The 24,468-nt window shown below is 36.5% G+C and overlaps 3 protein-coding genes across 3 annotated transcripts in view; 1 reads left to right on the plus strand and 2 right to left on the minus strand.

Moving 5' to 3' along the window:
• Positions 1-5,428, plus strand: part of LOC148945914 (protein spinster-like) — a 35,714-nt gene extending 30,286 nt beyond the window's left edge. The window contains exon 6 of the mRNA XM_089098185.1: positions 5,405-5,428. Within this exon, the coding sequence (XP_088954311.1) occupies positions 5,405-5,428 (24 nt within the window). The remainder of the gene's footprint in view (positions 1-5,404) is intronic.
• LOC148945912 (transmembrane protein 120 homolog) overlaps positions 1-24,468 on the minus strand; it is a 545,739-nt gene that overhangs the window by 156,846 nt on the left and 364,425 nt on the right. The window lies entirely within an intron of this gene.
• The window catches only part of LOC148945915 (protein spinster homolog 1-like), a 28,492-nt gene continuing 9,493 nt past the window's right edge, over positions 5,470-24,468 (minus strand). Inside the window, exon 2 of the mRNA XM_089098186.1 lies at positions 5,470-5,756. Coding sequence (XP_088954312.1) covers positions 5,470-5,756 — 287 coding nt within the window. The remainder of the gene's footprint in view (positions 5,757-24,468) is intronic.

The raw sequence follows: 24,468 nt of genomic DNA on the forward strand, positions 1-24,468 counted from the left end.
GCAACCCACACACCCCAAATCATAGGTTTCAGACACCACACACCTATGAAAGACTAAGAAATCCGGATCTGAAAGGTCAAAAATAGCAAATTACATATCCCAAATCATAGGTTTCAGACAACACACACCTACGAACGTCTAAGAAACCTAGCTCAGAAAAGTCAAAAAAAGCAAACTAGTCATCCCAAACTATAGGTTTCAGACAACAAACAACTATGAAAGGCTAAGAAATCAAGCTCAGAAAAGTCAAAAGTAGCAATCAACACATCCCAAATCATAGGTTTCAGACAACACACACCTATGAAAGACTAAGAAAACCAGCTCAGAAAAGTCAAAAATAGCAAACTACATATCCCAAATCATAGGTTTCAGTCAACACACACCAACGAAAGACTAAGAAACCTAGCTCAGAAAAGTCAAAATAGCAAACTACTCATCCCAAACTATTGGTTTCAGACAACATTCACCTACGAAATACTAGAAAACCTTAGCTCAGAAAAGACTGAAATAGCAAACTACACATCCCAAATCATAATTTTCTGACAAAACATACCTAAGAAAGGCTAATAAACCTAGCTCAGAAAAGTCGAAAATAGCAAATTACACATTCCCAAATCATAGGTTTCAGACACCACACACCTATGAAAGATTAAGAAATCCAACTCAAAGAAACCCGAAATAGTAATTTACAGATCCCAAACTATCGGTTTCAGAAATCATTCACCTACGAAATACTAAGAAAGCTTAGCTCAGAAAAGTCTGAAATAGCCAACTACTCATCCCAAACTCGAAGTTTCAGACAACAAACACCTATGAGTGACTAAGAATCCTAGCTCTGAAAAGTCCAAAAAGCAAACTATACCTCCCAAATCATAGGCTTCAGTCAACACACACCTACGAATGGCTAAGAAATCCAGCTCAGAAAAGTCAAAATTAGAATATAAACCATCCCAAATCATAGGTTTCAGTCAACACACACCTCCGAATGTCTAAGAAATCCAGCTCAGAAATGTCAGAAAAAAGCAACCCACACATCCTAAATCATAGGTTTCAGACACCACACACCTACGAAAGACTAAGAAATCCGGTTGTGAAAAGTCTGAAATAGCAAATTACATATCCCAAATCATAGGTTTCAGACACCACTCACCTATGAACGGCTAAGAAACCTAGCTCAGAAAAGTCAAAAATAGCAAACTAGTCATCCCAAACTATAGCTTTCAGACAACAAACACCTATGAAAGGCTAAGAAATCCAGCTCAGAAAAGTCAAAAGTAGCAATCCACCCATCCCAAATCATAGGTTTCAGACAACACACACCTATGAAAGACTAAGAAATCCAGCCCAGAAAAGTCAAAAATAGCAAACTACATATCCCAAATCATCGGTTTCAGTCAACATACACCAACGAAAGACTAAGAAACCTAGCTCAGAAAAGTCAAAAATAGCAAACTACACATCCCAAACTATTGGTTTCAGACAACATTCACCTAGGAAATACTAGGAAACCTTAGCTCAGAAAAGCCTGAAGTAGCAAACTACACATCACAAATCATAGGTTTCAGACAACACACATCAACGAAAGACGGGTGCACGGGGGGGGCACAGGGAGGGCCTTTGGGGGTCCGGAGGGACATTTGGGGACCGGTGGGCCTTTGGGGCACAGGGCGGGCCTTTGGGGGTCCGGAGGGACATTTGGGGGCCGGGGGCGGGCCTTTGGGGGTCCGTTGGTCCTTTGGGAGCTCGATGGGCCTTTGGGGGGCCCGGGGGTGTCCTATGGGGGTCTGGGTGGGCCTTTGGGGGCGCCGGTGGCCATTTGGGAGCTTGGGGGGCCTTTGTGGCACAGGGAGGACCTTTGGGTGCCTGGGGGACATTTGGGGACCGATGGAGGGCCTTTGGGACCCGTTGGTCCTTTGGGAGCTCGATGGGCCTTTGGGGGGGGGGCTGGGGATGTCCTTTGAGGGTCTGAGGAGGGCGTTTGGGGGGCTGGGGCTCTATGGGACCTTGGGAGACCTTTGGGGCCGGTGTAGGGCCTTTGGGACCCCGTTGGTCCTTTGGGAGCTCGATGGTCCTTTGGGGGGCCCAGGGATGGCCTTTGGGGGTCTGGGTGGGCCTTTGGGGGCGACGGTGGCTCTTTGGGAGCCCGGGGGACCATTGCGGACCGGGGGGAGGGCCTCTGGGGGCCGGGGGGCCCTTGGGGGGGTCCGGGGGCCCTTTGAGGACCAGAGGAGGGCCTTTGAGGGTCTGAGGAGGGCGTTTGGGGGCTGGGGCTCTTTGGGAGCTTGGGGGACCTTTGAGGACCGGGGGGCTTCCTTCGGGGTTGGGGTGGGGGATCGGAACCCTTTGGGGTTGGGGTAGAGGACCTCACAACACTGTTCAAATGGAACTTGTGTATTATAACGACCACAGAGTTTCACCCTCAAATTCTCTTCTAAAACCTTTCTTAAAATCTTCTTTCAAATGGCTCAAACTGTTTCGCCAAAATAATCCCATAAAATAGATAAAACCGTTTCACCCAAATAATCCCTAAACGTAATTTCAGCGTGTTCCTTTTGTATGGCATCTCTGCGCTAACGCATTTCAAATTTCTAGGAAACCCTTTCCTACGTTAATCTCTACATCTCATAAATTTTCCTAGCTAAACTATTAGGGTTTCGTTAGAATATCAATTTATCTCTCCGACTTAAAGCTCAGTGAAGCCGTATTTAAAAATAGAATTTCTATCTCTTTAGACTCCCGCATAATTCCAAGATATCAAGTGATGTCAATTATGATTCCTGACACTAAAGATCAATGAAGCCCTATTTAAAAATAGAATATTAATTTTTCTCTCTGTCCTACAGAATGTTTATCCCTCAGACCTAAGATTAAAGAAGCCTTAATGTTTCTTAATTCTCCCCTTCGTGAATCAATAATTTCCCCTAGCGATTATGTAAATCAAGTTCACAGGTGCTATTTCTCAGGTTAAGCTAACCAAACAACAATGAAGCCATGTTTGTTTCTTAATTCCCCCTTCCTCAGACCTAAGATTAAAGAAGCCTTAATGTTTCTTAATTCTCCCCTTCGTGAATCAATAATTTCCCCTAGCGATTATGTATATCAAGGTCACATGTACTATTTCTCATTATAATCTAAAAAAAAAAATCATAAGCACGGATTGTTTATTAAGGAAACACATCCTAAGACCTAAGAATAAAGAAGCCATGTTTGTTGATTCTCATCGATGTGAGTAATAATTTCCCCTAGCGATTATGTAAATCAAGTTCTCGGAAATCCACTTCCCCTTCGATTACGCAATCAAGTTCTCGGAAATTCACTTCCCCTTCGATTACGCAATCAATAACATTGTTCCCGTTAGAATTCAATGCGCATGTGCAACCTTCGTCCCCCCCGAGTTATTACACATAGAAACAACAAATAAATCGATCTTGGAAAAAGAGGTCATTGAGCGATTACGTAATCTTTCTCCCTAGGGACTCTATGACCATATTGTTTCATAATTCCCCATGCTCGTGAATCAATAATTCCCCCATCGACTATGTAAATCACCCCTCATGTCATTCGCACGTGGCTAAACAACAACAACAACAGATCGATTGACCTTGACACACCCACATTAGACTCGATCGATAATCCTTGAATAAATTATGTCCCGTCAGCATTAAACTAAATTGTAGATGGCAGCACATGTGTTCGTACGGGGTCAATAGGGTCACTTCTACTGAAATTTACAAAAAGTTCATGGTCTAACTTAGGCAATCAAACAAAAAAGGCAATATTTTTTTTGTTAAAATAGGGTATCAAATCAACATTTGACTTCCTACCTTCTTTAAGCTTTTCCACGTAGTTTGTGCAACTATGCCACATAGATAGAGAGTCGGAGGGGTATGTTGTTAACAATATCTTTAAAAATTCTCAGAATAAAAACTCAGTTGCTTTCCTGAAAATCGGAATGCTACCTTTTTGGTGGGCCTTTAGTAAAGTGCGAACTGTCTTCCAAGTTTTTGTTTCCCAATCCCTTCAAATAGAAGGGACCGTCATAGAATAGATGGAAGCTCTTTTAACTTGAAATTGGAAGCTGTTGCTAGTTTTTAAAAAGCCAAAAGTGAAAAGTAAAATGGAGTTTATCCTAAGAACTGCACTTTTTGGCGGCAACTTACAGCCATTTTTCATAACAACCAGAGACCTGGAATTTTGGATCGCTTGAACAGCAACATATAAACAGCCAAGTCTTTCACTTATGTTACAAAAATACAAGATATATAGGACATATGGATTTTGGAAAGGGGATATAATTGTAGGAAAATTCAAAAGTCGTAAAATAGGAGCAATCATGGGAACAAACACAGGGACCAAAACGGGAATTTTTGTTTAAGAAAGGAGCATGAGAATGAAACAACAAAGAAGGGAAGGAACACGGGAACAAAAACAAGAACCAACACAAGATCAAATACAAGAACAAAAACAGGAGAAGATACAGGAACAAAGTTTCATTTGATTTTGAATCAAAGCCGTGTTAATCCAGAATGAGGTACTGAGTATAGACTGAACAAAGGTAAGCTAATAAGCAAGATGAAAGAATTTTTTTGCTATATCAATTTTTGAAAACGGAGTGGAACCTTATGCTCAGCGTAATTAATTATACTTTTAACTTTATTTTTTTGCCAAACTAATTGCTTTTGTCTTTTTTCGATAATGTTTTATTGTCAGAAAATCGTAACTGTATCCAAAAGCCGATCGAATTTTCACAGGTTTCGATTTTTTTTATATTAATGTTGGTTAACGAATGTATATGTTAACGAATGTTGGTTAACGAATGGTATATATTTAAGTGATCGGACGCTATGCATGCAGATTATAACAAAGAATCAAAAATATCTATGATTCTGAAATTTCAATCAACAAAAATAAATCTTGTTTGTCAGGTTTGTTGACAAAAAGGCCCAGTTCATTTGAGAATATCCCGAATGTGCTATTTTGTATAAGATGCAGTCATTTTATTTTACATTCATTATTTGAGCTAAGGATCTAATGCCGAAGGAAAATATATTTATAGTATGTTATAGTTTTTTGTTACGTAAATGCCAAACATCATTAAACATTACAAAAGGATGGTATATAAATTTTTGGAAGACACTCAAGTTGCATTCACTCAACTCCATAAAAATTTGTCCAAAGCAATGTAATGCCGTTAGTAGCTTGTCAAATGAGTAACTCCTCCTGTCATTTTATTCACAATATTAAACACATTAAAGTGTCCACTTCATCTCTTATCAGTTTCCTTTGCCGGCATCTCTCATTAATTTTTTTACTTTAAAATTTGGCTGATTTTGTCAAAGTAAAATTATCACATATTTCCAATAGTTATATTTCACTTCTTTTTTTTTTTTTTTTTTTTTTACAGAAAATCTTGTGTCGAGACAAGTAGGTAAAAAAACGAAAATATTTCCGAGATACTAAGTGGGGTAACTAATAAATGGAGAAGAATGGTATTTGTGAAAATTTTATTATTAAACTACTGTTCATGGTCTTTAGACTAAATAAGAAACTTACATCTCGTCCCATGAATGAGCTAGCCATGCCAGCGGCACTCCAAAGAATTATACCTATTACCATGATATACCGTCTGCTGTACCTATCCCCTAAGTATCCCCAAAGTGGGGCAGCAATAGTATAGGCTGTTATGAAGAGAGTCTGAATCAGACCTCCTTCTGCATCTCCTATTCCAAAATGACATTGTATATCTGCAAGTGTACCTACAAAAAATAAATAAAAATTATTAACCTATATGTTCTATCATCAAAATAACATAATTGACCTCATTCTGGTGATACATAAAGAAATTACAAAATTATACTTATGCTTGCAAAATGAAAACATAGAAAAATGGATCATGTAAATTTTTCTATGGTTTGTCTCTTAATAACAATTTTGGATATTAATTTCCTTCTGTTTTACAGCATTTTGATTTTCGACTGAGGACCATAGCATTACTTACGAAGGTTTTTTTAATCAATAAAAGATTAAAGTGTCTGCTTGAAAAAATAGCTAAAATTGTAGTTTTACTCGTTCTCAAAATAAGTACACCACAATAGCGCTTTTATATTCTTTCCAATCCAGCTGCTGAACATTAAAAATTTTCAAATTTTTGTTATTTAACCTCAGTGCACGAAAAAAGAAGTTTCCTGCCTTGTTATTTTTTTTCAGGTTTTGAAGTTTCCAGCCGTTTTCAGCTTTTTTTCTTTGTGATTTGTGAATTAGAGCTTCAATAATATAATCACATCACCGCCTTCCTCTTTCGTTAAGGTTAAGAAGCCTTCTTGAGGACTAACATCCTGTGGGTAAATCTCACTCCTGTACTAAACGCACTCTTTTATATAGTGCTAGTTTGGTTAATGCTAATGAAATAAAATAAAATAGGATGAATATGCAACAGTTTAGAAACAAATTTGGGCTATATCTTTGCCTATTGGGGGGGGGGGGATAAAACCCCCCTAAAAAAACAACAGTTTAAATATAATTCCAAAGTGAGAAACCCCTGAATACTTGTTTAGACAACATCAGATAGCGTCAATCTTGGCTATGGTCGAGTGGATACCTCGGGTTTTTCGTGACTGGTTTCTTTGCAGTATATAAAAGATTGTGTTTAGTACAGGAGTACCGAGGGGCAAGGCCGTATCCAGGGGGGTGGGGGTGGGGGTGGGGGGTTACCCGGTTTGACCCCCCCCCCTCCGAAATTTTTGACCGAGTCGAAAATAAGTCGAAAATTAATAAAACCTAGGTAAAAATCAGTAAAATTAGTCGAAAACTGAGTCAAAAATTAGTAACCCCCCCCCCCCGAAAAAAAAATCCCGGATCCGCCCTTGCCGAGGGGTACTATATTATTACACCGACTTTGTCTTTAAGAATGAAGCCATTCATTGAATAAAGCAACTTGATCTCTTGAAAATTAATATCGTAGGGCATCTTTCTTGGAATTAAATAAAAATAACAAGTTTTTTTTTTAACTGAAAGTAAGGAACGACGTTAAAACTTAAAAGGAACAGAAATTATTCCGTATATGAAAGGGGCTGACCCTCCTCAACGTCTCGCTCTTTATGATAAAGTTTTTATTGTTTAAAAAAAATAAGAGTTGTGAGAAAGTCAAACTTAAGCGTAAAGAGCGGGACGTTGAAGAGGGGACAGCCCCTGAAGAGGGGACAGCCCCTTTCATATACGGAATAATTTCTGTTCGTTTTAAGTTTTAATGTCGTTCCTTACTTTCAGTTAAAAAAAAAATTCTTTTTAATTTAATTTTTGAACGTTTTTAAATTAATGCAGATTTTTATTTTGGCTCACCGTACGTGAATAATTAAAACAAAATTTGCATTTTAATTTTACTTTTATTTGGTTAAATGGCTTTCTCGAAACTTGTTTAATTTTTTCACGAACGTTTTTATTAGTAATAAATATACGTAACTTACGAATTAACTTACGTATCGAACTTCTATATTCATATATTTTTAATACGTATATTAGAGGGATCGCCCCCTAGTCAATACCTCGCTCTTTAAGCTGAAGTTCGAATTTTGTTCCAATTCATTAAAAACGACCCCTTAATCACAAAGGCCGATATTTAGAATAAATAGCTCTTATGAAAGTGCTAAAAAATCTTTGGTTTAAAGAGCGAGGTATTGACTAGGGGATCATACACGTAATATTTTCTGTTCGTTTTAAGGGTTGATGTTACTCCTTATTTTCAGTTGGAAAACTTTTTTTTTTACATATTTAATTTCTGATCTTTTTTTAAATAATGCTGGGAAATCCGGCGCCCCCTTCATAGCAATGTCCCTTCCCCCATGAAAACTTACTTTGTGGAAAGACCTTCCCACATATCCACCGACCCACCACCCCCCTACTACCAGAAAAAATCCCCCCTGAAGACGTCTGTATACTTCCTAATAACCAATAGTATATGTTAACATTGGGCAAAGTTCATAACTTTCAGTCCTCCCCCCGAGGACTTCGGGGGATTAAGTCATATTAAAAGACATAGTTAGCGTATTTTCAACAATGCTGAACAAAATGGCTATCTCAAAATTTTGATCAGGTGACTTTCGGAAAAAAATGAGCGTGGGAGGGGGCCTAGTTGCGCTCCATTTTTTTGGTCACTTAAAAAGGGTACTGGAACTTTTAATTTCCGTTTCAATGAGTCCTCCCGCGATATTTTAGGACCACTGGGTTGATACAATCACCCCTGTAAAAAACAAAACAAAACAAAAAAAACAAACAAAAAAACAAATAAACACGCATCCGTGATCTTTCTTCTGGCAAAAAATGCAAAATTCCAAATTTTTGTATATAGGTTCTTGAAACCTCCACAGTAGGGTTCTCTGATACTCTGAATATGACGGTGTGATTTTCATTAAGGTTCTAGAACTTTTAGGGGGTCTTTCCTCCTTTTTTCGAAAATCATACATATTTTCTCAGGCGCGTAACTTTTGATGGGTAGGACTAAACTTGATGAAAAATATATATTTGAATTCAGTATTGAAATCTGATTCTTTTGATTTATTTATTGGTATCAAAAACCCGTTTTCTAGAGTTTCGGTTACCATTGACCCGGGTCGCTCCTTACTTATAGTTCGTTGCCACGAACTGTTTGATATTCTTTTGATTGAATGCAATCCTTCCACGATTCTTTAATATTCTTTGAAGAATCGTTGAAATTCTTTACTCTAAAGACCTGTTCAAACCAGGCCAATTAGGTTTCTACAGAAGTCATGTAAAACCTGTTGCCAAATATGGCTAGCAACTTTACGGTGAGGCTACAGAATTTTCTTACCACCTCACATTGTCTGCAGTTGGAAGATAGGAGAAAATAAGAATCAATATATATAAGAATATATTGAAAATAAGAATCAATCAAATAAGAATCAAATAAGAATCAAATAAGAATCAAATAAGAATCAATCAAATAATCAAATAAGAAAATAAGAATCAATCAATAACCCTGCCGTGTAGCAGTGCCGGTTCAGTTCAGAATTGCTATAGTCATTATGTAAACTGCAAAAATATGTAAGGTGCCTGAGCAATAGTTTTAATGTTTTAATTCAAACTAGAAAAATACCTTTTAAAACTAGTTTGTTTTTTGTTAGATAAAATCCACTCGATTAAGCTTACAGGTTTGAACGCAGCCAGTTATATAATGTTAGCAGGAAGGCCCAAAAAACGAAAATTTGCAATTATTTCAAATGATCATTCGATATTTTGACAAGGGATTACAACGATTCACAAACCTTTAAAAAGAAAACCATAAGATTCAAGCTTAGTGCATATCGTTGTTAGAAATTGAACTAGATTCAATAATCAGATGTTTTTGAAAAGGCAGCAGTATGAAAAGACATTAAATGGCGTAACTGCAAAAATATTTGTATATAATTTAACAAGGGATTACAACAATTCAAAAACCTTAAAAAGAAAACCCAAATTTTGAAGCTTAGTACATATCAATGTTAGAAATCGGACTAGCTTGAATAAGCAAATATCTTTGAACAGAGTTCAGCATGAAAAGACATTAAATTGCTTAAAGAGCAAAAACTGGTAATTGTGAAAATATTTTTATATATTTTAACAAGAGATTACATGACTTCTAAAACCTTAAAAAAGAAAATCAAAAGTTTGAAGCTTAGTAAAAATCATTGTTAGAAATTGGACTTGCTTTAATAATCAAATATCTTTGAAAAGACACATTATGAAAAGACATTAAATTGCTTAAAGAAAAAAATTGGTAGTTGCAAAAATATTTATATATATATATATATATTTTGACAAGGGATTACAACAATTCAAAAATCTTAATAAAGAAAACCAAAAGTTTGAAGCTTAGTAGATCTTAGTTATCGTTGTTAAAAATCGAATTAGCTTTAATAAACAAATATTTTTGAAAAGATACAGTATGAGAAAACACTAAATTGATTAAAGTGCAAAAAAATGGTAGCTGCAAAAATATGTATATATATTTTAACAAGGGATTACAGCAATTCAAAAACCTTAAAAAAGAAAACCTAAAGTTTGAAGCTTAGTAGATATTGTTCTTAGGAATCAGACTAACTTTAATAATCAAAGATCTTTGAAAAGATACAGTATGAAAAGACATTAAATTGCGTAAAAAGTAAAGAATTGGTAATTGCAAAAATGTTTGTGTATATTTGAACAAGGGATTACAACAATTCAAAAACCTTAGAAAAGAAAGCCAAAAGTTTGAAGCTTAATAGAATCGTTGTTAAAAATCAGACTGGCCTTAACAATCAAATATCTTTGAAAAGACCACAATATGAAAAGATAGAAGACAAGCAACAATGAGAATCCATATATAGAAGCCTTCCGCGGGGCCCGGCGGCTAAGTAGCCAGGCTCCCGGTACTACTTCTATATATTACTACTACTACTAACAACTCACTGCAGCAACAAGCCACCTTAGGCCAAAACAGCAGCGCGCGTTCCTATTCCATCATAATCTATTCAAAGCTTTCATCTTTACAACCTCCCAAAGTTCCAATTCCCTTAAATCTTTTCTTACGACTTCTTCTCACCACATTTGGGGACGACCTCCATTTCGGTTGGCCCTAGACAAATGAACAAATAGAATAATCTTGGGCAAAGTGTCATCCTTAATCAGCAGAGCTTGTCCTAGCCATCCCTATTTTCTCTCATTATAGCCCTAGAAAGCACCATAGAGCCCCATTTGTCGTAAAGCTTACTGTTTCAAAGGTCAGCAAAACGGCTACCCAAGACAATCTGTAGACAGTTCCTCTGGAAAACATCTAACAAATCGCCCGTTGTTTTCGGAAATTACCACGTTTCAAAAACATACTTGATTACTGTTATAACTATGAATGAACGAATGAATGTATTTATGTCCAAAAAGGGGAAGCCGCAAGAACATGTGGCATTACAAAAGTGTGATAGAGCCTTGCTAGGACAAGGCAATTGTACATACGTTTACACAATACCAACATACCATACCCCTTAATTTCTCAGAGAAAATTTGAGATAAGTAGTTTGCGCCTATACTTAATATCTGATGCAATCGGTAGGCCAAGATATGTCAGTTGTTCAGCAGAAGCCACCTCTATATCATAGGCAGCGCAATCGTGCTGCCTAAGTAAAGAACGATGTTGGCACAATGTATTATTTATTTATTTTTTGTTTTGTTTTTGCCATACCAGGGCACTTGGTATCAAAGGAGTTGTCGTAAAAACCCAAAAAGGGCTCGTTCGATTGGAAATTGGAGTGGCTAGTGCCCTTTTTAATAGTCGAAAGGGATTGGAAGGCAACTAACACCACTCCCACGCCCACCATTTCCCGAAACACATCAATTCCAAATTTTAAGATAGCCATTTTGTTCAGCATAGTTGATTTCCAAATAGAAAATATATTTTTGACGAGGACACTCCCCCACAACCCTCAAAGCAAGAGTTTTAAATTATGCCCTGGAGATAAGAACGATTTTGGCACAATGTATTATTTATGATTTTTTTCCTTTATACCAGGGCACTTTGCATCGAAGAAGTTGTCGTAGAAATTTTAAAAAGGATTCATTTCATTCGAAATCGGAGTGGCTTGTGCCCTTTTTAATAGTCAAAAGTGATCGGAAGGCCACTAACACCCCTTCCACGCCCACAATTTCTCGAAACACATCCAATAAAAAATTTGAGATAGCCATTTTGTTTAGCGTAGTTGATTTCCAGATAGAAATTATGTTTTTGAGGAGGACACTCAACCTCATCCGTCAGGGCAAGGGTTGTAAGTTGTGCCCTGGGGGCAAATAAAGTTTTTATAGAACGCGTTGTCGTAGAAACCTCAAAAAGGGCTCATTCGATTGGAAATTGAAATGGATAGTGCCCTTTTTAATAGTCGAAAGTGATAGGAAGGTAACTAACACCCTTCCACGCCCTCCATTTCCCCAAACACATCCAATCAAATTTTGAGATTGCTATTTTGTTCACGCAATTTAAAGTTGAGGAAATTATACCTTTGAGCAGAACACGCCCCCCCCCCCAACAGTCTTCAGGGCAAACCAAATCAAAATAGCGTAAGTGTATCCAAGCTATCGAAGAAAGTAAACAGATTTTTTTGCGAATGGTATCAAGTTTTCCATTTCAGGTGAACTAGAAGAGGCATGAAACTAAATTAAACACTACTATTTGTGTCCAGATTTTTAAAAGGGTGCATGCAGTTAAAAATAGCTGAAAATTTTTCTCCAGCATACAAATAGCAGGCAAAACTATAAAGTCTTAAGAAACCGAAAAAACTTAAAGTATTATTTACTTTTTACCTGAAAAGACTATGTCAATATAAAACAAACAGAAATTAATTAAAAAAAAATTTGGCCACACAACAAGTTTTTCAAAGAAAAGTAAAGAACTCCATTAAACCAAAAATGAGCAAAAATAAAATAAAATAATCTACCAAGCGGGAAACTACCACAAATCAGCATCGATAAATAAATGAAACCAAAAACAAACATAAATTACAATAAATAACCGAACAAAACTAAAACGAGCAGAAATTAACATAAGTTGGGCTCAAAAACCCTGTGCCTTCCCAAGGCCAGAAGATAATTTTCACTTTACTGAAAAAAATACAAATGAATATGCATTCTCAGTTTAATATACTTATACTGATATTTAGTAATCAAAATGTTAATATTATTGTATTTATTAAAGTTATAAAAGTAAAAACATTTATATTTTTTTTCAGAAAGTGCAAATTATGTTCTGGCCTTGGGAAGGCATTGGGGTTTTGAGCCCAAATTACGTTAATTTCTGCTCATTTTGAGTTTGACTCGGTTATTTATTGTAATTTCTGTTCGTTTTGGGTTTCATTCATTTATCGATACCGATTTGTGGTAGTTTCATGCTTGGTAGATTATTTGATTTTATTTATGCTTTTGGTTTTAACTGTTATAATTATGAATGAACAAATGAATGTTTTTTATTGCCCATCATCAAGTAAACCATTACAAAGATGGAGTAGAACGAAAGAAGGAATGGGCTAGTACATACTGGGCTTACATAATTTTTACATGTTTTTATTCTGTTTGTTGATGGTTATTTGATGGTTTTGTTCTGTCTGATGGTTATTTGGTGTTTTTCATGGTTATTTGATGTTGTTTCTGTTTTGCTCATGGATGGTTATTTGATGATTGTGATTGCTGGTCAATTTATTTGTTGTTTCCCTAGATGTAGACAAAAGTTAAAAAACATTTGCTGGATGTTTCTTGGAAGTAGACTTAAGTCCAACAACAATTCATGGATGTTTCTTGGATGTAGACATAAGTCCAACAACAATTGCTGGATGTTTCTTGGATGTAGACAAGTTCAAAAACACTTGCTGGATATTTCTTGGATGTAGACATAAGTTCAACAACAATTGCTGGATAATCGATTCTAACGGGACAAAATCACGTGTCTTTTTCTAGGTCAATCAGGGGATGTTTCTAAGCTTATTGACTCCAAGACGAGATTTGCACATGCGCACTGAATACTAATGGTACAATTTTATTGATTCACGAAGGGGACAGATTTCTGGGAAATTGATTGCATAATCGGCGGGGAATTCTATACTGATCCACGAAGGGGACTAGATTTCTGGGAAATTTATTGCATAAACGATGTGGAATTCAAATGTAACACAAGATCAGACTAGATTTCTGGGAAAATGATTACATAATCGACGGGGAATTCTAAGTGTATTGATCCACAAAGGGGACAGGATTTCTGGGAAATTGATTACATAATCGACGGGGAATTCTAAGTATATTGATCCACTAACAGGGCAAGATCGCAGAGAATATAAGGAAGGATTTTTGCTATAGTTGTTATTAGTGTGAGAATAGAATTCAAGGAGTGAGAACAGTTTGACTTTACTCATTAGAACATATTTGTAATAATGAGTGGAATGTTTACACTATTAGAAGTTGATAGTGGAGTTGGTAGCAATGATATAAGAGCAACAAATATTTCGGTGGAAATCACGAGAGGATCGCGGCTTTGTCTGGAATGGGATGAAATATATGCAAGATATGTGATATCTTTGCGCAAATTTAAAATGAAGGATCAATTATGCTTCGCTGCAAAAGCTGACATAACACATGTGAATAGACTACAAATTGCTTTAAATGCAATAGTGAAGCATATCGAGGACAATAAGCTGTATCGCGAATTGTACATGTGTAATATATATTATTGTTGTAATTATACAATAAAATTGTTTCGAAATCGAAAATGTCACCCTTTTGTTAGAATGTTAGATTAAGTAGAACGATTCATGGTTAGCCTAGAGTCAGCAGTGAGAGTGATAGGATTGAAAAATGAATAAATTTGAGAAAGAGAGAATTAGATCGAATCTTGTGATTATGGTTAAACATTTGATTCTGGATGACGATTTTCTCGAGTTATCCCTTCAACGGAAGATATTCTCACAGGGGACACCTGACAATATAATGAAAACTGATTCTCCCCCATTGGACTATTGTATGAAGCTTTTACGATGTGACTCAAATACTTTTACTCAATTTATTGATATATTAATTGAAAAAGAAGCAGAATAATATCGTGGATATACTTTTGAAAACATTCCCATAGATTCAATGTAGATGGCTCCCCCATCGAAAGCGGTAGCGTCACAGAGTTACTCCTCTCCCATTCCCCACTGAATTTATCGAACGAGGATCAGTTTCTTTTTAGCTGTGACAGAGTTGACACCGGAAACCAAAAAATGTTCTATACATGTCCACTATGCATGTACACTCTTGGCAATTGGTCATCATGTGAGAATTGTACAATTATTGATGACTATAATGAAAAGTGCAAATTATGCAATCCTTATAAATTACATAGAGGATATGCAGTGCAAATTAAAGAATGTAATTCATGTCTTGAAGAGATTTATGACTCTCGCCCTAGAGGGCAACTATGCTCCAATTGCCACTATGACAAATGTGATTAGTCGGAGAATACTTACCCTGGCATGATTGGAAAGAACCCTAAACGTGATTTTAGTTTATTTCTACGAGATTGGTATCGTCGTGGTTTTAAATTATTTTGGGACGAAGAATCAGGTCTACGATTCAACTGTTGGGGTAACAAGACAATTTGGTTTTTACGTCATCGTTGTGACGACACTGCCTATTATGACTATAAACTTAGTGATTTCTATTTGGCAGTTACCGCATTTGATTCACCATTTGAAAACACTGTATATAATATTGCTTCAAATAGACAGATTGAAACACGTGAATTTCACAATATGAACGCAAATAGTATCATTGACTATACAAAGAGATACGACAAGAGTGAAGTTACATTGTACTGTAGAAAACGTAACCCTGACTTTGGAGCCAATCAAGATCAATATACAGTGAATTCAAATGATCTAACAGCATTAGTGGTTCCCGACAGTTGGCTATACACCGAAGAAGAAATCTAAAGTGAAGAAAAAAGACATTGTTATAAATATATATATATATATATATATATATATATATACATTTCTTTATTAATAAACAAATTCACATAAATTTTTAAGCACTTTACTCGTAGGGCACTAAAATCATTATTATACAGGTCTGAGAGCATATTTTCCGCCATAAAGTCGTTCAGACAGGAATTGTTTACAGAAATGTTGAGAAACTGCTTGTAAGTATGGCTGCAACATCTGAACACGAAATATATTAATGCATGGAAACCACAACTTTTAGTCGTCAGATCCTGCACTCTCTTCACATTTTGAATAATAGTTTGCCCACTGCTAACAATATAGTTGCTGATGTGTGGAGTTTAGAATGTATAGGGTAGACAGAGAGGATCAAAAAATTCAATCGTCTTCATTTTTTGAAAGATGCACAACCAATGGCTAGTATTCACAGTCGACGGACTGCTATTAACAATGATTAGGGCATTGTTGACACTTTGAATGTTTCCAAGAAAGTCCGAAGTAAGACAATAGGATCTGTATTTGGACATGTAGGGATCCATATTAAATACATTGATTATTTGACTGGTCTTCATGATGTGAGGTCTAGCAGAACACTGCCTTCGGGAGTGATTTCCCAACAGGTTTCATATTGATTTAGCGAGATTAGTAAAATACTCTCAGCTAATGGGTCGGCAAATGTACACTCTAAGCGCACACTCCCCGTTCGTACTATACTCATATCCTGGGTGCCACACAAATCCAATGCAACCATACCATGTGTTTTAGCGAACATGTCTTCGGTTATACCATTTTCAAATAGTTGTGAATCATGATCTAGGGTTTGCATCGTCAACTCATACAATGTCCTATAGGATTTATCAAAATATAGATTGTAGAGTGGGATTCCATTTACTTTGCAGACAAGAGATGAAAGCCCAAACATTTCAAATTTATGTGGGCATCCGGTCCACGATCCTATTGCACTAGCGCTTTTTACAAATGCCAAGGCTAATTTTGACAGAATTTCGCCATTGATAAAGGATGAGTCGGTGAAGGTGCGTGAGCCTGTGGCAATATGACGTTGATTGGTGATTGTGTGAGGAACAAGTAGTTTAATATTATTTCCACTAACTCTCAATTTTTCCACTGCCAAAGCAACAGAACTCATAACCTGCTGTTTGCGTACATTTAGTATTGCCGAGGTGAGGGAGAGAGTTACATCAGGATTGGAAGCAAGTTCCTTTCGTAAAATGAAATAGGATGGAACAATCGTCAATTTTATATCCACTTTAATTTTGGGTGGTAGCCATTGGGGTATATTAAATATTTCATGATATATTTTTCCAACTAGATGTAATTCACTAGTTGCAGCATTCTTAAGTGCATCTGCACTATCAGTATTAGTAATATATTCATATCCATTGGAGGTGCCTCTCAATTCCTTGTATGACTTGGGTGTTATCAGCGTGAATTGTATATAGCTTGTATAATTTGAGAGATTGTTGCTTCTGCTAACCAGTGTGCCATTGATGTAGACACTGATTTGACGAAATAAATTATGTAATATACAATTTTCATAGGATATTCCATCGGCAAGAATCGGCAATGTATTATCAGATTTCCGGACTTTCATTCGTAAATCTATAAATGTTGAAAACATGTCCATAAGGTAGTCTTCATTGGAATAAATTTGAAAGTGTATATTATCGGAGAGGGGTTGTTGTGGATAAAATTGTGCATAGTATCCATGTTTAACACTCACATCAACATTTTTTACACTGAATAGATTTAAATATGAAGTGATTGAATGTTGGGAATCCTTATGTGGTAGATATGCCATCAATGAAAAGAAATCCAGTTTCGATCTAATAATTCTCTTCCTGGGGCTTCTTCTTCTACTGTTTACTGTGCGTGTCGTCTTTTTCCTTTTTTTCTTTGACAGGGGTGATGTCTTTCGTTTCTGACCTGAGTAGAGACTGGTGAGTGGTGCACTGTTTCTCGACCTTTTTAAACCTTTTCCATTTTGTTTCAATTGTTTGCCAAGGGTTCGCGCACTGGACCTAAGATTTTCCGAAGCACTTTTTTTAATCCTTGCCAGAGCTCGAATTGTATAGTGTAGAGGATGCAAAATCTGTCGCAGCCGGTACAATTTATTTTCTAGTCAGAGGTAGTGCAGAGCGAAACAGCTTAGCAAACCAACTGCCAAGACCATAGCCAGACATTGATGAGTGACCTTTGTAATAGTCCATTCCATTGCCCAGTTGCCTTGGGCCAAGAGTATTAACATAGCAGTCAATATCAGTACAAATGAATACCACTTTTCTATTAAACATCTTGTTTGTTTTGAACCCCAACAACGTTGGGTCGAAAATGGCATGTAATCACAGCCAAACCTTTTGATATTACTAGAGGATCACCTAATTCAGTTCTTAGTGTTAACCTACAGAGTTCCAAAATGGAAGTGTTTACAGGGATATACTGAAGATGCTTTATATTGTAATGGTGAATATGTTCTTGATTGGTTTTTCGTTCAAGAACTCGTAGGAGGGGAACATTGCTATTGCCAAATCTGGATGTTTCAACAAATGAAGCGTGGATAAATATACAAGTGTCCGTTGAGAAGGCAGGTGGGTAGTCATCAAAAATAAAGTTAGTGTTACCAGCACTTTTACCATTGATTATATTGAGCTTAAAGCCAAGAATATCTTTTAGATTATCATGGAGAATAACCTTTTCATCGGCAATGAGTGAAATAATGTAGATCTTGCCCCTCTCCTTTGAATAGTTGAAATGAAAGGCTTATTTTTTACGAGCAGAAATTCTTTTATTGATAAAACGACATAAATCATTCATACAGGTGAGTTCTTCGTAGGGTAATTCAATATATGGATAATTCATTCAATAGATGTTTTGAATATGTTATTGACCACCTGGGAGTTGCGGCCAACATAAGGTTTAACTCTTATATCATATTTGCAATCTTTTCTCATGATGTCATATGTATTTTTGAGAATAAAAGCTACAAGAGCCACTTAATACAAACTCTCGAGTTTGATATTAGGGGAGAGTTTCATCCAAACATCCCTTGTTTAATTCAAATCATTGTAGAGAGGGTTGGAGACATTAGACATGAATGTCACATAGTAATCATTGGGCATTGTCAATGTCTTCAACTGCAACCCAAGAATCAAAATCAGAGTTGTATCCTAGCCATCGAACAAGCAACTGTCTCTTGCCCCTGCGAGTACGACTCTTTAATATCTTTTCAATTTGATAAATGTCACTAGTGTTTCTAACTTTTTGTAGTTCGTATTCATAAGAACCCCCGAGAATCTCATCATCTTTGGTGTCTTGCAGCCGATATGTCGTAGGTTCAGTGTCTAGGATTTTGGACACTTTAAAAAAATCTGTGCTCCATAAATAATTCCCCTTTTCAAAAATATTGGTAGTTCTATTAATTCAAACAGTATCACCAACATTGAATTTCTTCTTCACATTTTTTTCTTTTTCATTGAAATATTGCTTTAGAAAAGTATCAAATGTATTTTCACTGCAATGAACTTCCTGAGGGCTAACATTGGACAGGGATCGATGTGGTCGTTGGTTGTATATTTGCATGATTTTATCTAAATCATGAATAAAAGCAGCAGTATTTTTAAGCGTACAATATCTTGAAATTAATAGACGAATCGTTCTTATCAATTGTTTAGCCAATGCAGCCTTTATCGGGCTGTAACTATGATAGAGCGTTGTATTATCTTTCAATAAAACCTTTTGCAAATAGGATTAACAATTTCGCTACCGCGATCCGATTGAATAATTCTATAGCAATACTGTTCAAAAATACTTTCTAAAGCATGAGCAACTTCAACACCTCTCTTTGATCGCAATAGAATGGCATATGCATAGCGACTAAGGACACTGATTGCCACTAGAATATATTTGTATGGTGTATTGTGACGTCGTCGATTCGCGTCTAAAGTTAAAAGATCAGTTTGCATTATATGCAGAGGGAAAAAGGCTTTAGTTTGTCGATATTGTTGGCCAAAAATCCTACGATTCCGATGCAGTGTGTAACTCGGTTTATTTTCTAGATACTCTTTCGCTTTTTTTTAATGTGCTACTATCTATCTCAGAGGCAACCATAGAAAGCGTTGTGGGAGAACTAAGACTTCCCGCTTCACCAATATTTTCATAGACATGTTTTAAAACTTCATCCATTTTGAACGCAAACACGTAGTGTAATGACCACTCCCCTTTTGCACACTGGAGGGTGAATCAATACGTCTTCGCTTTTGTCTAGCCACCATCGTCGGTGTTATAAAATCATTGCTACTGCTGCTGCTAGTATTTTCCAAGATTGAATTAAAATCTTCCTCTTCTTCTTTTTTAAATGTTGGCGTTGTTAGAGGACTATATTCTCTTAATTTCTTTAGAATTTGCTTATTGCTAATAAGACTTTTGGGGAAGTTTGATGCATTTAGAAAGGTGTATAGATTATTGTCAAATGATAAAAGTCCTTTACGATTCGTCATCATATCGCAAATTAAATAAACTAGATTATAACTTTTTCCCTGAATTATAATTCGTTTCGCTGTGCTATCGACTTGAACTTGATCACCACCAGTTTCCAGCATGAGATATGTTAATACTCTTTTACTCTGTTCTCGATAGGTCACTGGCAATAGGTTTCCAATTGATATCACTATGGAATTCAATTCCTTCTCCTTTGATTATGCAAAATCTTGAGGAGATGTTTACTGTTTAGGGGGATCTGCGACGGCGACGGGTCTCTCACGATAAGGTCTATCTTTGTCCACACGACGCAATGCATCTTGAAGTAAAACTAACTTTTTATCATCGACAATATTTTCATCATTAATGAATTTGCTTAGATTGTCTTCAAAATGTTCCACGGGTGAGAGGACAAGTTCAAATGGCGTCAATTTATAGGGTTTAGCCTTCTAGAGAAAACTGTTTATGAATCCTGCAATTATTGGCAGTAAAACTGTAAAAGAGCTATCCCCCACTTGAAGTAGACGTTTTCTTTTAATAATTTTTTCTTTTTTTTTGCAAGCCAAGGCACGTACAATGGAATGATGTTGCTTTGTCTGTTATCTAACACCTTCTGGCAAGTGTACGTTGCCCTCAGTTAAATTTAAACAAAGCTCCGATATTAGATTAATGAAATCATTGTCAACACCATTGTTGAGTATGGTCTTCCTGAGTGGAGGTTTTGAAGTGCCTAAAACGAAAAATAAATGCCGTTGTTCGTATAGTTTCTTCAGTGTCATGATGACAACTAATAGCCTCTTCTGCTGTTCACTGGAAGATATACAGTAATTTTTTGGTTAAAAATAGTTGTGACTACACGTAGATCCTCGGGTGCTTTTTCATCGACATATAGCACAATGTATCCATAGGGCTCATTTGTCGTCTGAGTCTACGCTGACAGCAAAAATTTTGGAACATCAGGATGTATTTGCTTATTGAGAGCTATTAGCGAGCTAGAATCACGAACAACTCGGTAGATAATATAGATGGTGCAATTCAAAGCAAGGGTTCTCATACATTTGCTCCGATGAAACAGATTGTGTAGAACTAGGGTCATGGAAATGTTTTTATGACGAGAGCGAACGATAAACAGCTGTAGCGTTTCCTGTGACAACTGTTCAAATGATTCGGCCAAATCATCAATAATCAGCCATGAGTTTGGTTCAATACTGTTGAAAACATCAAGTCCCTATATGAATTGTATTGGAATTGATGTGCCAATAGCTTTTATTTGATTTTAGGATTCCTGCCAAATACTATAGCAATAATAAATTTTCTTCGGTTTTTCCAAAAACATTTTATTACAATTTTTATTTATTTTAGCTAAAAGTGTCATTTTCTCAGACATTGATGGGCCACACAGAAACGACCTGAATGGTGTTTTAAATTGATACATACTGCTGCTGTTGACAACAGTCGGACTACAAATAACTGTAAACCATTCTTGTCTAATGAATAAATAATAATTTTCCCATAGATCTTTCTAGTACGTTAACAACAAAAACAATATTTATTTCATTTATTAACATCAACAACTTGAAATACAGCACGAATAGCACACAATATTTGTTCAACAACAATAGCAACACTATTTGTTCAACAAAAACTTAAAATAGTACATACTATTTGTTCAATAACAATAGTACACACTATTTGTTCAACAACACTTTTTGTACAGCACTATTTTTCATCTATTAACATCAACAACTTGAAATACAGCACGAATAGCACACACTATTTGTTCAACAACAATAACATTTTTCATTTATTAACAACAACACTTTTTGTACAACAATAGCAACAACAACATTTTTCATTATTTTCAAAACTTAAAATAGCACGCACTATTTGTACAACAGCATTTTTCATTTATTGACAAAAACACTTTTTTGTACAGCAAGAACACCAACAACTTAAAGAACAACAAGAATAGTACATACTATTTGTTACAACAATAGCATTTTTCATTTATTAACAACAACACTTTTTGCACAACAACAACAACACTATTTTTCATTTATTGTCATAAAAACAACTTAAAACACGAACAATAGCAGCACAGTTGAACAGATTTCTAGACTATGAATTTAAAGGATGTGAATCGGCCTCCCCCGAGGACCCCACCACCTCCGGGGCCGAAGGCCGGCCGTTGGTGGGATCCCCCTCCCCCTGGGGTCGCTGTGGAAAAACTGTATACAATAGCCGCTACTGCAGGTTAAGTTAGGTTAGGTTCGGTTAGGTTAATTTATCTAGACCGAGTTTTTTGCGATAGTCTACACATTCAACTCGGTCTGAAATTTGAAAGTGGCCCTGGGGGACTATTTTACACCATTCTCCAACACAAAGACCTTGTCAGATATACATGACATGGCCTTTTTTCCAACTCTAAGAGTATAGTTTCTATACTGCAGAGAGCGAATTGCTAGCACCTTTGCTCTTGGCACTAGAAAACTATCTACACAGTTTGTGTAGACACTCATGTTGAAATTATTTTTTAAAAATTGTGTAGGCACCCCTTTACATGCCTGCTTTACATCTTTGTCGTGTGTTTGTGCACAATAAACTTTAGGACCGGGGAACACCTCATTGGATATTAAATCGCTCCCCATCTCTGATTTTAACATTAGTAGCTGATTTAGAAGTTGAAGTTCCACCAGCTCAGGGTAGAGGGACGTATTCCAGTTAGTGAAATCCATACGCGAGTGTATGTGCACCCCTTTTTCCAAATCATTTAATAAATCTTCGGTTTTAACTTTTAACAGCAGATCTCCCTTGGCCATTGTATCTTGCACACATTGTAAAAGAAGGACAACATGAGCTTTTTGGAAATTTCCAGTACTGAACTACCTCCCGCTATATTCTAGTTGAGCACAACATTTCTCTTTTTCCTTTGTAGAAAAACCATGTTCGGCTCTATGCTCGTGAATGTTGTAAAATTAGGGTCGGCTATAATTGGTACACATTCTTGGGGGCATGTTATGACGTCACAGCGTGATCTGTTTCGTACGCTTTCACAAATTTTGCCAAAGGCTGAATTTAAAATGTGTTTGTATATTTCCTTTTCAACTTTACTCTTTGCCATTGAGCGTTTACCAACAAAGGTGTCGATAAACGTCATCAAGTATGGTTTCTGACTGAATTAAAGGGCCCTGTGTATTTTTGTGACCCTGAAACCTTTGTTCACCATTCATCGCAAAAGCCCATGGTGAACAACGATATTATGTTTAGGGTCCAGATCTGCAATCAGTTTCTGCTTGGAGGGGCTCCAGTGCATGCCCACATCATCGACCAAAGATCGACTGTATGGGCTCAGCGAATCCTTGGTCACTGGTCTATTGACACAAGGAATTACAAAATCTTTGAAAGAATCATGAAGTTCCAATGGTATATGCCCGTCAATTTCAAATAACCATCCTTGTGGCCCATTGTCCTTGACGGTGTGAATGTCGGGGATCTCACAAGGATTCTCAAGCTATTTAAAATTTCCAAACGGCAAAGAATAGTGAGACATTGCCGAGGGGTATAATGAGTTTATGTCAAGGAAAACTGCATTAGACTTTACACCAGTGTCTTGTCCACTTAGATCCGTTGTTAAAACGCGATCTCAGTGAAAAATATACCTCCCCTCCCCCTCATCGATCTTTCTACAAAAGGGTACTACTCCACTTCAGTGATAAACGCTATTTCCCCCCTACTAATTCTTAGAATTAAGTCAATTGCCAAATATGGTGTGGTGAAATCAAAGCCAATGTTAAGCCCAAAATCTGACTAAATTTGATCTGGGCTGCTGCCAATAATATCTAATAGAGTTAGTACGTCAATGGCCATGTACATTCTACAATAATCCAAACCATTTTTACAATTACCCTTATCCAAAACCCTCATAGCAAATTCATATTCTTCGGCAGTGCATTCACTATTGGTAAGTGAATTATAGAAAGCTTCAATTAGAGGTTGTTTGTCCTCACTTAACCGTGCGCCAGAGCAGTAATAGTCATATGCATGTATGCCTTTACAGGTCAGTAGGTCATACATTTCACTGTCTTGAAAGTGCTGTTTAAGCAGAGGAAAACTATCAAAATTGTCACTTTTCTCCACCTGAATAAATTGACTCAAAGCCTTGGGGAAAAAACTAAAAGAGTCTAAAAACTGGATTTTATTCCAGCACGTTTGTCCATTATTCACTCCCTGCTATTTCAACTCTAGCAGCACTAGCTTCTCAGCAGAATTGGGGATAAAATTGTTGGTAAATGAGTCGTTAAACCTTGGACTATTTACTCCCCCTCCCTCCCTGTGCATACGTGCCAAAGCCGGTAAAATAAATTTTAAATCATAATTTGAACTGTGAATAAAAACTGGTATAAAAAACTGCTGGCTTACATTCACATTGCACGATTGATATGCTACACCTCGAAAATTACTACCCCCTGATGATATTTCCTGCCACAGGTGA

The sequence above is a fragment of the Artemia sp. Qi Xiang Cuo genome, chromosome 12, assembly GCF_049724085.1.
Source record: "Artemia sp. Qi Xiang Cuo chromosome 12, ASM4972408v1, whole genome shotgun sequence".
Classification (NCBI taxonomy): domain Eukaryota; kingdom Metazoa; phylum Arthropoda; class Branchiopoda; order Anostraca; family Artemiidae; genus Artemia; species Artemia sp. Qi Xiang Cuo.